At 39.0% G+C, this 14,131-nt stretch overlaps 1 protein-coding gene across 3 annotated transcripts in view; it reads left to right on the top strand.

Annotated features, from left to right (window-relative positions):
• The window catches only part of Rtn4 (reticulon 4), a 56,401-nt gene that overhangs the window by 8,985 nt on the left and 33,285 nt on the right, over positions 1-14,131 (top strand). The window contains exons 2-3 of one of the 3 annotated variants that reach the window (XM_028778230.1): positions 4,180-4,236; positions 5,119-7,476. The exons of 1 other annotated variant lie outside the window; for it this stretch is intronic. In XM_028778230.1, coding sequence (XP_028634063.1) covers positions 4,180-4,236; positions 5,119-7,476 — 2,415 coding nt within the window. The remainder of the gene's footprint in view (positions 1-4,179; positions 4,237-5,118; positions 7,477-14,131) is intronic. One more of the 3 variants, XM_028778210.1, reaches the window with a different exon arrangement.

Genomic DNA, 14,131 nt, shown 5'->3' with positions numbered 1-14,131 from the left:
TTTTTTTTTTTTAAGATTTATTTATTTCATGTATGTGAGTACACTGTAGCTGTCTTCAGACACACCAGAAGAGGGTATCAGATCCCATTACAGATGGTTGTGAGCCTCCATGTGGTTGCTGGGAATTGAACTCAGGACCTCTGGAAGAGCAGTCAGTGCTCTTAACCGCTGACCCATCTCTCCAGCCTCTTTAGCATATTTTAAAATAACATTTTCATGTAAATATAGTTGTCTTTATGTATAATCAGATATACTATGATACATGTTATTTGCTGACAGTAGTGCAAATGAAGTTGATGACTTACAATTTAAATTTTTAAAATTTCTTTGAGATTAGAGATTGCTCCTGTTCTAACTGCTGGCATTGCAGACATAAACACCACTGCTTAGCTTCTGTTTCAGTCAGTAAAGCTTGGTGTTCTGAGTAGTTCTCAGAGAAGAAGCCATTTTCTCCTTTTTATAAGCTTAATTAGTGTATATGTAAACTTCCTCAGAAATGCAGAATGTTACATCTTTTTATTTCACACAGTCTCCCTAATTATAGTCATTCATTTGTACAAGTGAGGATCTTTACAAAAAATGACCAAGCTAACAGCAGCTGCTCTTCAAAACAAGCGATACTCTTCGGTATTTTTAGACTAACATTTGTTTCCCCTCTGCATCAATTTGAGATGGGTGCTAATGTGTGTTATGAATGAGCTGCTGAGGAGGGAAGCTAGATCACTTCCCAGGGCCACACGTGTGCAGAGAAGACCTGAGATTTGAGTTCATTTGTACCTGTTGTCCACCACTGCTTGAAGGCCCAAAAGGCATCCCCTCCTGTCAAGCATGCTTAAAAATACAAAACTTATTTTGTGATTAGTCCTGGACGAATTCCACATTTATATAATGAGGATTTTGTTTTCTTGAAATTAATGATTTGAAATACCAACTTAAAATGCCTTGATTGCTTGGCTAAATGCCAAGTTTTTTATGGGAAAGATTATGGTATTAGATAAATAAGATACATTTTAAGAGATTCTTGAGAAAAATTGGAACAATTTTAAATTAGTTCATTTTGTGTCTAGTCTTTTTTTTTTTTTTTTTTTTGGTTTTTTGAGACAGGGTTTCTCTGTGTAGCCCTGGCTGTCCTGGAACTCACTCTGTAGACCAGGCTGGCCTCGAACTCAGAATCCGCCTGCCTCTGCCTCCCAAGTGCTGGGGTTAAAGGCGTGCGACACCACCGCCTGGCCTGTGTCTAGTCTTAACAGCAGCTTTTGAATCAATGACTTCTAAATATATTCTGTAGAAGGTACCATTTTGTTAAAAAATTTTTTTAATTACTTCATCTAATCGAATACATTGGTTTTGCCTTTTGAGCCCAAATTTGTTTTTTCTTTTTCTTTCTTCCTTTTTTTTTCTTTTTTGATTCTTTATCTGAGAGCAAGAGGATTTATTGTACACAAGATACACTTGGCCACAAGTGAGAACAGAACTAGTTCAGAATGCCGAAAGTCCAGGGCAAAGGGCCAGTGGATTGTTTCGGTTGTAAGAAAGACTCTCAGTTTCCCAGGAGATCTGGGCAAGATGATGTTCCAGGTCCACTGAGACTTACTACCGACAGCAGCAGGCAGTCCAACCACTTTACCAGTGTCCTGGGTTTCAGCATCTCTTACTTACTTCTCCTGCAGGCTTTGTGGGTGCACAGGCTAGTTTACTTGGACCTCTGCTTCATCTTCTCTTGAGCTGTGCTTCAGCCTGAGTGGTCTCTTCCTCCACCACTTTGCTCTCATGGCCCAAGAGTTTCAAGAAAGAGGTGCTAAGGCTGAGAGGTCCCTCCCTTCCTTCCTTCCTTCCTTCCTTCCTTCCTTCCTTCCTTCCCTCCCTCCCTCCCTCCCTCCCTCCCTCCCTCCCTCCCTTCCTTCCTTTCTTGTTAAAAACTATTATCACTGTGATGGTTATCTTTGTTGGCTTGACCTGTAGTCACCTGGGAAGAGAGTCTTAGTGTAGAGCTGTCTATATTAAGTTGGCCTGTGGGTGTGTCTGTACAGGATTGTCTTAGTTAATTGACGTGGAAGGACCTAATCCAGTGGAGGTTGTACCACTCCCTAGGCAGGGGTCCCTGAAATGGAGCTGAGTGCATGCAAACATGCATATGATTTCTTTTTTGTTCTTGACTGGATATGATGTGACTAGCTGTTCTTGCTGTGATTTCTCTACGGTTAGACTAGAATTATAAGTTAAAATAAATCCCTTCTCCCTCAAGTTGCCTTCTGTAAGGATATTTTATCATTGCCGGGCGGTGGTGGCGGTGTACGCCTTTAATCCCATCACTTGGGAGGCAGAGGCAGGTGGATTTCTGAGTTTGAGGCCAGCCTGGTCTACAGAGTGAGTTCCGGGACAGCCAGGGCTACACAGAGAAACCCTGTCTTGAAAAGCCCCCCCCCAAAAAAAAGTATATTTTATCATATCAGCATAAATGAAACTAGGAGAGTCACATATCATTTAAAAAATGTGTACATGTTGTACATACCGTTGAAAATTTCCTGAGGCATTGTTGGCTTTCTAGTTTGGGTGAATGTTCTTTCCTACCTATTTCTTGTTTTAGGTTATAAGAGGTTATAGGTTTTAATATTTTTAGTCTGTTGTGACTATGCTTGTTTGTGACCAGTGTCTAGCCATGCTGTTGAACCTGGTCTTGAACATGTGCTCTGAAGTGGTTCTCCCTTCTCAAGTCTCATGAGTAGGTTGGGATAGTAGGCATGCACTGACATGCCTGGGTTACGGAGACCTTAAACATATTTCAGTTTTCTTCTCCCCATTTATCTCATCTAACGATGCTATGACACCGTGCCTTGTGGGGATTTAGTCACAATTTGTCATTATGAAATTAGCTATCCCCAGTTTATCAAGGGGACTGGAAAACAAGTCCATATTTTTGTTAGCTATATACATCTCTTTTACTCTGTTTAATAAGCCTTGTTTAGCTTGTATTTACTGGTAGAAGTGGCTTTCCAAATTTATTGGGCCTTCTTTCCTGTTATGCCTTGGATTATTCCAAGTAGTCCTGTGCTGAGTCTTTCCCTACTATAAAACAGAAGGTTTTTAGTTTTCTGAACCTTGTAACTACAGGTACAAAAGATATCATATACAGTGTTAACACTGTAATATATGGTGTATTGTCTACTTGAGTTGACAGTACAAAATGTAAAATGGGTAGCTTAAACAATAGACATTTCTCAGAATGCTAGAGATTGAGGAGATTCAAGTTAGCTTGTCAGCAAGGTCGATTTTACTGTGAGACAACCTCTTACTTGGTAGCTTGCCCTCTGTACATGCTTTCTGCTATCTCTTCTTTGGAAAGCAGTAATCACATTGGGTCAGAGCCTCATTTTCAGGACCTCATTTTAACTCTAGTCACCTCCCCAAGGCTGTACCTGAGCATCTAATGTAGGTTAAAGATTCAACCTAGGAATGTGGCCAGAGCACAAACATTGCTGTATTTTATGTAGGAAAGATGGAACTTACAGAAGTGCCTCGTGTTAGTTGTAAAACTAGTTTTTGTTGTTGAATTCTTTTGTTTTTAATTTTTATTTAAAGGGGAACTATTACCACCATTATCACAGTAGGGTGGTAAGCAATGTAAGTTGTAGGGTTTTAAATATTTAACACAAGTGAGAAGGTAACTAATAAGAACAATGATAAGAGGGAGGTTGGCTTTACTTTGGGCGGCATTTGACAGCGGCACATAGGACTTAACCTTCAGTACTTATAGTGCTGCCATGGACTATAAGAGAAGACTGTAAAAGAAAATACGTAATTCTTACAAAGTGTTCTCTTAAATGGAACATATGCTGGGAACAAATGATTACATGAAATAGTTATTAATTTTATCATATTTAATCTTTTAAAGCTTGATTAGAATAGGACAAGACTTGGATGCAGTATATTAAGTGATAGTACTTTGTGGAAAACCGTTTTTGTCAAAACTCAGTATAAACGTGCTATATTGCCTCTTTAAAAATGACTAACATTTAGTCATACATGAGAATTACTATTTCCTACTTCCTTTCTACCTTACTTAGCCTTTTCTCTAAAAATGTGGTTAACTTTTTATGAACTTACCTTTGCTTATCTCTTGCCTTCACTTCTCCAGCCTGCTTGTATTTCTGCTGAGGTCGTATTCTGTTTGTTTTTCAGATGAGACCCTTTTTGCTCTTCCTGCTGCATCTGAGCCTGTGATACCCTCCTCTGCAGGCAAGTTCTTTCTGCTAGCCTTTGTCTCTGTGTATTCTAACTCACTCTAATGTTAACTCAGTAGAGTACTTTGCATTTACTAGAAATCAATATTGGTCCAAGAATATCATTTTTACTGGGGGAAAAACTAAATTTACATTTTATATGTTACATCCAAAGGAGGCATAGGTAGGATTTTATTTATAATTGGAATTCATAAGGAATTCTTGAACCCTTGGTTTATATTTACATAATCATTCATTTCCTTTGAATAGTTTGCCTTTGTATAGCTAAAGGCCTTTATGTAAAGTAAAGGAATGCCAGTCTCTGGCCTTTGATAACCCAGTACCCTGCCTGGCCTAGGCATCTGGGTACTCATTCATCAAATCTTACTTTCTCTTTCAACTGTTTAAAAGTAGCTTTCTTTCAGTTAGTAACACCTGAAGTTTTCTCAGATTTGATTTATGTCTCTGCATGGTAGGTAACTGCCTCTGAAACTGCACGCTATTTTTTTTCTTTAGGTACTTTATATTAATAACTGTATAGGGTACAGTGCGATGATTCAGTATATTATTCATTGTTGCATGGTCAGGTCTAGCTGATTAGCATATCCATCATCTTAGATGTTTTTAATTACTTTGTAGTGAGAGTATTTAGAGTCTTCACTTGGCTGTGTGATAGACATTTGTTAACTATGTTGTACAGTAGCCATGTATTCTTTAAAATTGACAATAGTTCATATTTTCAGTAATGATCCAAGTCTGTGTGTATTTATTAACTAAATGCTAGTCATATTTCATTTAATAGTAAGTGTTTACAAACACTTTTATTAACTGTAAAAAAACTTGCATTAGCTTGAGAACACTGGCATTCTCTAATTTTCCTTTCTATTCATGGTCACAGAAAAGATTATGAATTTGAAGGAGCAGCCAGGTAACACTGTTTCGTCTGGTCAAGAGGATTTCCCATCTGTTCTGCTTGAAACTGCTGCCTCTCTTCCTTCTCTATCTCCTCTCTCAACTGTTTCTTTTAAAGAACATGGATACCTTGGTAACTTATCAGCAGTGTCATCCACAGAAGGAACAATTGAAGAAACTTTAAATGAAGCTTGTAAAGAGCTGCCAGAGAGGGCAACAAATCCATCTGTAAATAGAGATTTAGCAGAGTCTTCAGAATTAGAATACTCAGAAATGGGATCACCTTTCAATGGTTCCCCAAAAGGAGAGTCAGCCGTATTAGTAGAAAACACTAAAGAAGAAGTCATTGTGAGGAGTAAAGACAAAGAGGATTTAGTTTGTAGTGCAGCCCTTTACAGTCCACAAGAGTCACCTGTGACCCTTACTAAAGCGGTTAAAGAAGACAGAGTTATGTCTCCAGAAAAGACAATGGACATTTTTAATGCAATGCAAATGTCAGTGGTAGCACCTGTGAGGGAGGAGTATGCAGACTTTAAGCCATTTGAACAAGCATGGGAAGTGAAAGATACTTATGAGGGAAGTAGGGATGTGCTGGCTGCTAGAGCTAATATGGAAAGTAACGTGGACAACAAATGCTTTGAAGATAGCCTAGAGCAAGAAAGTCCTGGGAAGGATAGTGAAAGCAGAAATGAGGATGCTTCCTCCCCCAGTACCCCAGAACCTGTGAAGGACGGCTCCAGAGCATACATCACCTGTGCTTCCTTTACCTCAGCAACCGAGAGCACCGCGGCAAACATTTTCCCTTTGTTAGAAGATCACACTTCAGAAAATAAAACAGATGAAAAAAAAATAGAAGAAAGGAAGGCCCAAATTATAACAGAGAAGACTAGCCCCAAAACGTCAAATCCTTTTCTTGTAGCAATACAGGATTCTGAGGCAGATTATGTCACAACAGATAATTTATCAAAGGTGACTGAGGCAGTAGTGGCAAACATGCCTGAAGGTCTAACGCCAGATTTAGTTCAGGAAGCTTGTGAAAGTGAACTGAATGAAGCCACAGGTACAAAGATTGCTTATGAAACAAAAGTGGACTTGGTCCAGACGTCAGAAGCTATACAAGAGTCACTTTATCCCACAGCACAGCTTTGCCCATCATTTGAGGAAGCTGAAGCCACTCCGTCACCAGTTTTGCCTGATATTGTTATGGAAGCACCATTAAATTCTCTCCTTCCAAGCGCTGGTGCTTCTGTAGCGCAGCCCAGTGCGTCCCCACTAGAAGCACCTCCTCCAGTTAGTATAAAGCTTGAGCCTGAAAATCCCCCAGCATATGATGAAGCCATGAATGTAGCACTAAAAGCTTTGGGAACGAAGGAAGAAATGAAAGAGCCTGAAAGTTTTACTGCAGCTGTTCAGGAAACAGAAGCTCCTTATATATCCATTGCATGTGATTTAATTAAAGAAACAAAGCTCTCCACCGAGCCAAGTCCAGATTTCTCTAATTATTCAGAAATAGCAAAATTTGAGAAGTCAGTGCCTGATCACTCTGAGCTAGTGGAGGATTCCTCACCTGAATCTGAACCAGTTGACTTATTTAGTGATGATTCAATTCCTGAAGTCCCACAAACACAAGAGGAGGCTGTGATGCTCACGAAGGAGAGTCTTACTGAAGTGTCTGAGACAGTAACACAACACAAACATGAGAGACTTAGTGCTTCACCTCAGGAGGTAGGAAAGCCATACTTAGAGTCTTTTCAGCCCAATTTACATATTACAAAAGATGCTACATCTAATGAAATTCCAACATTGACCAAAAAGGAGAAGATTCCTTTGCAAATGGAAGAGTTTAATACTGGAATTTATTCAAATGATGACTTACTTTCTTCTAAGGAAGACAAAATAAAAGAAAGTGAAACATTTTCAGATTCCTCTCCAATTGAGATAATAGATGAATTTCCCACACTTGTCAGTGCTAAGGATGACTCTCCTAAATTAGCCAAGGAGTACACTGACCTAGAAGTATCCAACAAAAGTGAAATTGCTAATGTCCAGAGTGGGGCCAATTCATTGCCTTGCTCAGAATTGCCCTGTGACCTTTCTTTCAAGAATATATATCCTAAAGATGAAGTACATGTCTCAGATGAATTCTCCAAAAATAGGCCCAGTGTATCAAAGGTGTCCATATTGCCTCCAAATGTTTCTGCTTTGGAACCTCAAACAGAAACAGGCAACATAGTTAAACCCAAAGTACTTATGAAAGAAGCAGAGAAAAAACTTCCTTCTGATACAGAGAAAGAGGACAGATCCCTGACTGCTGTATTGTCAGCAGAGCTGAGTAAAACTTCAGGTAATAATCTATGCACTGTCTCACCAACTTGTTGGTTTACTGTGGAATATAGATAACATTTTATGACATAACATTTATAGGGTCTAATGTATCATATTGAAGAGAGTCTTCAGTTTTAGTTCTGTGGGGCTGGAAAGATGATGGCTCAGTAGTTAAGAGCACTTGATGTTCTTTTGCTCTCTACAAGACTTAAGCTCCCTTCCCCAGCACACATGTGGTTTCTCACAACCAGCTATCCCTCCCGTTCTAAGGGATCTGATGTCCTCTTCGACCTCTATGGGCACCAGACACATTCACACACATGCATGTGAAACATTCATACACAAAAAATCATAAAAATCTAAAACAGACAAGGATTAAGAAAAAGTTGTTGTTCTAACCAGGTATGGTAGTACAATATAGTCCCAACTGCAGTCAGGAGCCCAAAGAGGATTATTGTGAATTTGTTGCAAAAACCAAGAGTACAAAAGTTTTCTGCTGTGTCTTCTTCCTACCCCACTTCTACTCAACACTCCTCTTTGCTGGAGGGTTTTCCATAGTTAACATTGCATCAGGAAAAAAAATTAGTAAGAGTATCTGCCATGATACATGCTTTTTCTTCGGTGTTTTCTGATACCATGACAAACAAGGGATATTAAAACTATATATATATATATATATATATATATATATATATATATATATTCACACTTTCTTTTTTTTGTTTTTTGTTTTTTGAGACAGGGTTTCTCTGTGTAGTTCTGGCTGTCCTGGAACTCACTCTGTAGACCAAGCTGGCCTCGAACTCAAAAATCCACCTGCCTCTGCCTCCCAAGTGCTGAGATTAAAGGTGTGTGCCACTACTGCCCAGCAAACAATATTTTCATGTGTTTATTTTTATCTTAGATATGGTTTCATGCCAAATTTGTGAAAGATGACCATGTCTGTAGTTTGCTTCTGGTATTTATAAATACATTAGAGAAGTATGAGGCTAGACATACAAAGTGTAAATTTTTTTCAGGAAAGTAATTATTGAAACGTTATCAATTTATGAAAAGCTCAGATTATACATTTATACTTTTAATTTATCTATTTAAGTGTGAAGTGCTCTGTCTGCATGTACACCTACATGCCAGAAGAGGGCATCAGATGATCTTGAGCCACTATGTGGTTGTTGGGAATTGAACTCAGGTCCTCTGGAAGAGCCACCAGTGTTCTTAACCGCTGAGCCATCTCACCAGCCCTCATTTATACTTTTGACTCAACACTTACTATTGTTTTGCATGCTTCTTTTTTTTTTTGGTTTTTCCGAGACAGAATTTCTCTGTGTAGCCCTAGCTGTCCTGGAACTCACTTTGTAGACCAGGCTGGCCTCGAACTCAGAAATCCACCTGCCTCTGCCTCCCAAGTGCTGGGATTAAAGGCATGCACCACCACTGCTGCCTGGCGCATGCTTTTTTTTTCAACTTGTCACTCCGTTAGCTGTGTTTTCTAGTGGCAATTATATTGTATTTACTTACATATTAGAGACAGCTAGATTAGATGAGTATAGAAATTATTCTATACAAGAGGCGATTCTGAATATTCAGATAGTGAATCAAGCATGGAGATTTCCTGGAGGATATGGAGAGAAGTCAAAGACAGTGCCAAGATTCTGGGTTCCTGTTGTGTGTGTGAGTTCGTAGCATGAGAAAAAAGGGTTTGGGAGAAGATAAATTTAATGTAAATATGTAGTATTAAGACAGAAATTATTAATACCATATCTAAGAAACTTTGAACACCTTGTCTGGCTAATATATGTATAATTTGCCATAAACTTGGAACTAAAATTTAAAGCCACAGATAGGAACAAGGGAAAATCAGAATGTGAAGATAAATGGTTAACACATTAAGAGTTAAGGATCAAAAAGTGAGGGAAGGGCCTGATGTAAGTGTGTGGAACCAGGACTCATACAGACTAAATTCTGATAACAGTTTGGGAACAAGAAAAAAAAAATTAGCAAAGGAATGGATATGGACTTCAGGTAGAGATTATGGTAAGGGACAAGGGACTGGGTCAGTGGATACATCACTTGATAAAAGCATGTGGCTAGAGTTCTGATCCCCAGTACCTACATAAAAGCTTGCAGGTACAGCACACTGAAGGCAGAAAGTGGAACCCCTGGACAGGCTTGCTAGCTAGACTACCTTCGACAGCAAGCTCAGGGTTGGGCGATCCTGTCTCAGTAAATAAACAACCCTGGTGTCTATATGATATACTGAAGTGAGCGCACATCCACCCCCTCCCCTAAGGCATACAAACAAACAAAGGGACCAGAGTCTTTGGCAAAAGACATTTGGGTAACTGGTAGGGAGAATAGACAAAAGCAGCAAGAAAAGATAAGAGTGGCCAGCTTCTGAAATGATAGTCTGGATCTGGAAGCCGCATTATATCAGAGAGTACTTGACACGCCCTGTCTCCAGTTGTGCAAAGTATGGGAGAGTAAACAGCCTTGATTTTAGAAGTACCACAGGGAAAGCAATGTCAAAGAAGAGCTGATTTTGGTTTTTTGAGACAGGGTTTCTCTGTAGCCCTGGCTGTCCTGGAACTCAGAAATCCGCCTGCCTCTGCCTCCTAAGTGCTGGAATTAATGGTGTGCGCCACCACCGCCCAGCAAGAGCTGGGTTTTAATGAAAGGGAGGTGAAAGAAGGAATGCTTTAAAAAAAAATGAAGGATTAGAAGAGATGGCTCACGATCAGTAGGTTTCAGCATGTTAGCGTGCCTTAGGGGCAATTATGGACCTGCCAGCGAAGCACAGCAGCATGCTAACACGGTGAGGTAAAGGCTCAGGAGAGGCAGGCATATATATGGGCAGTATTGAAATGCCTGTGAAATCATCTTCTGTCTTCATGCTGCCTCCCACAGCTCAACTCTGATTTTGGTAAACCTAGGATCTGTAGTCCCTAGTTTGGAACTAAAAGGATTAAAGAGCAGCAGTGCTTTTGAAGACTAAATCAAAATGCTGAAGAATGGGTTGGTGCTGATCTTTAAGGAAACAATATCGTCAAGAAAATCATTTATGACGCTCTTCAGCTCAACCTTTTCCCTTTCTGAATGTATGTGAAGAGAGAGACAGAGTATGCGTGTGTCCTTGAAGTTGATGTTGGGAAACATCTGCAACCACTTTCTCCCTTGTATTGAAGCAGATCTCACGGCTGGCTAGCCTGTCTGTTCTAGGGACCCTGTCTCTGCTTCCCATGTGCTGGGATCACAGGCCACTCACTGTGCCCACCTGGCTCTTGTGGTTCTAAGATGCAAACTGGTTCTTATGCTTGTGTGGAAGGTGCTTTATCTTGAGCCATCTTTCTGGCTCCATTTTTAGATGATAAAATCCATTTTGGATGATAAAATTGTTTTTAACTGAAAAAATTGTAGATATATTTAGGGTACGATGTGATAATTTGATAAAATGCAGTGATCAAGGTAATTAGCATTCCCATGTCTTTTTGTTTTTTTGAGACAGTTTCTCTCTGTAGCACTGGCTGTCCTGGAACTTGTTCAGAAATCCATGTTCCTCCAACTCCTGAGTGCCGGGTTACACCACCACTGCCCAGCTTGTTCAGTAGTTTTTAAACTTAGCATTAGCTGTTACGTCCATTCTCACTGGAGGAATAGACCATAATTTGCATGTAATAAATGTGTAAGCCTTTAATCCTAGCACTTACAAGGCAGAAACGGCAGATTCTTTGAGTTTGAGGCTAGACTGGTCTACATTGTGAATTGGAGGACAGCCAAGGCTACACAGAGAAACCCTGTCTTGGAGAAAACAAACAAAAAAACAACAAATGTGTATATTCCATAAAATTCACAGGAAGTGTTTGTATAATTTGGATGACCTAAGTTCTAGACTTTCTCACAATCTATCTAGATGTTGGCTTTATTTTCTGTAAAAGGGATGGAGTTAGATTAGATTTTTCTGCTTGATAATTTCCTTAGTTACAATAAGCATCTATTAAAAGCAGGTACTTAAAATTGCTTTGGCATGGCTGTTTGAAGTACTATATACTGTATTTTCTTTGAGAGTGGGGGAGACAAAAAACTTTGTTTTCTTTTTTTTTTTTTTTTCAAGACAGGGTTTCTCTGTGTAGCCCTGGCTGTCCTGGAACTCACTCTGTAGACCAGGCTGGCCTCGAACTCAGAAATCCGCCTGTCTCTGCCTCCTAAGTGCTGGGATTAAAGGTGTGTGCCACCACTGCCCGGCAAAACTTTGTTTTCATGTAACATAACTGGCTGGCAGACAGACAGACAGACACACACACACACACACACACACACACACACACACACACACACACTCTGTTAGAGTGGCTTACAGGCTGTGGTCCAAGTAGTCCAACAATGGCTATCTCCAAGAAAGGCCAAGTAGTCCAACAATGGCTATCTCCAAGAAAGGCCAAGGATCTGGTTATAAGACTGAAAGTCTTAGCCATCTCAGTCTTGAGCAGGAGTCCTGGATAAGTCCTTCAGAGCTGCTCGTCTTGAGTCTATATTGGAATCTCATAGAGTAGAGGACTCACCAGCAGAGGACTGCTTTAGTAAAGGGATAGATGAACTTGCCAGGGAGACTGAGGATAAGTAAGCAAAAAGGAAAAGCTTCCCTCTTTCATGTCCTTTTATGCTAGCTGGCCCAGATTTAAGGGTGAATCTTCTTCCACCATCAATAATCCAGGTTTAATGTGGGTATTTCCCATATCAAATGATCAAGAAAATCCTCCACAGGTGTGCCCAACTACTTGGGTTTCTTGAGATTTATTTTATGCAAATGAGTTTTGTTTGCCTGTATTGCCCGTATGTATGCATCATATGAGTGTCTGGTGCCAGGGAGGTCAGAGTGTATTGAATCTCCTGGAACTGGAGTTAAAGATGGTTGTGAGCTATCATGTTCTATATTCTGGAAACAGCTCTGTAATTGAGCCATCTCTCAAGCCCCTTTACTTTAGTTTCATTCTTTAATGTCTTAAAGGTTTTCATGGTAGATTTTTTTTTAACTTTTTCTGTTAGGTTTACTCCAAGGGTTTTAAAATTTGAAACAGGGTCTCTCTATGCAGCCCTGATGTAGAACCTGGAACCCTCCCTATGTAAACCAGATTGACCTTGAGTTGAATTCTTCCCACCTCTACATCCTGAGTGCTGGGATTAAATGTTCTTCACTGATCTTGGTTCCACGTGGTTTCTTCCTTTGATGGTATATAGACAGTCTACTGGTGTCTTTTTTTTTTTAAATGCTAACTTTGAATCCTAACAATTTTGTAGAAAATGTTTATCAGATTATGAACCTTCTTATGGAGTCTTGAGGGTCTCTGTTGTATAGAATTGTACTGAAAATAGGATTTTTTTCTTGAGTACTTCCTTTCTTGTTTGTATTCCTTTTTATTAATTCACTGTGTATTACTAAGAGATAGGATTTCAAACATTTATTGGTCATTTATGCTTTAGTTTTTATGAATTGCTTGTTCAACCTTTGTTTATTTTTCAATTTTGATACTCTATTTTTATGTGCAGGATGCAAGTCTTCTGTTTCTCAATATTTTTATGCTACATGTCAGTGGACAGTTTTACTTTTCACAAAGGAAAGCCTGTTTCTTTTTTTAAACTACTTGTCATTTTATTCTTTAGTTCAGATTTATTTATAATTATCTGGATTATCGAAGAGTTATTTTTATTCCCATCATATTCTGATCTGGCCTGGTTCCAGGCAACTGTTGGATGATTGAGATAGCTTTTGCTAGCTTCCGCATGGTCTGGTAGGCAATCAAATGAAGAGTTGGGTGTTGGCGCCATCTAGTGTTGTAATGGTAATTCCTATGAAATATTTGATAATTAACCATACTGAATAAAGGTGATTGGTCACAAAATTTCACACTTGCCAATTATTTTAAAAACAAATTTATAAACTATTTTGAATTTTGACATTTTGTACAGAATTAAATGCTTGAATTATGCAATAAGCATTATGAAATGACTCTGAAGATTCCTTACTTATTTCCTTAATGTGTTTTCCTTAAAGTAAAAGGCCTAATGACTTAAAATAAGTTTAGAAATACTTTGGGTATTTTTTTTCTACTCGTTTTATTTTTACTTTTAGTTCTGATTTATTTATGATTGTCTGGATTCTTGCAGAGTTGCTTTTATTTCCATTGTATTCTGATCTAGCCTCCTGGTGCAAGAGAAACGTTTTTAGTTTCTCTGGATTTTAATATTCACATATTGAAATTGCTATGATGTTAAGAGACTTTGAAATGCTCAGTCTTTTTTTTGTCATTTTGAATGTTATTAATTTTCTAGATTTCCAGTCCTTTTTCATTTTTGAGTATTGCGTTCACCATTGTTGAAGTGCTGACTTCTAGTCCATAGAGGGCATTAGATTACAGCATGTGGTAGAGTTGATAGTTGTTAATGTCTCTCAGTAGTAAGGCATTTAGTTTTGTACCTCTGTGTGCTTAGAATTCTAAGTTAGTTTCAAGACTGCTGTGTAGCTGTCATGGTTTCATATTAATAAAAAATTCTGGCTCTCCATTGTTAATAGACATAAATTGTAGCTTCTTAACAGTATACGAGCAAAGTAAATGACTGCTTTTTCCTTCCTTCCTTCCTTCCTTCCTTCCTTCCTTCCTTCCTTCCTTCCTTCCTTCCTT

Source organism: Grammomys surdaster, unplaced genomic scaffold (assembly GCF_004785775.1).
Source record: "Grammomys surdaster isolate TR1022 unplaced genomic scaffold, NIH_TR_1.0 67, whole genome shotgun sequence".
Taxonomy (NCBI): domain Eukaryota; kingdom Metazoa; phylum Chordata; class Mammalia; order Rodentia; family Muridae; genus Grammomys; species Grammomys surdaster.
This window is presented reverse-complemented; position numbering and strand designations above follow the sequence as displayed.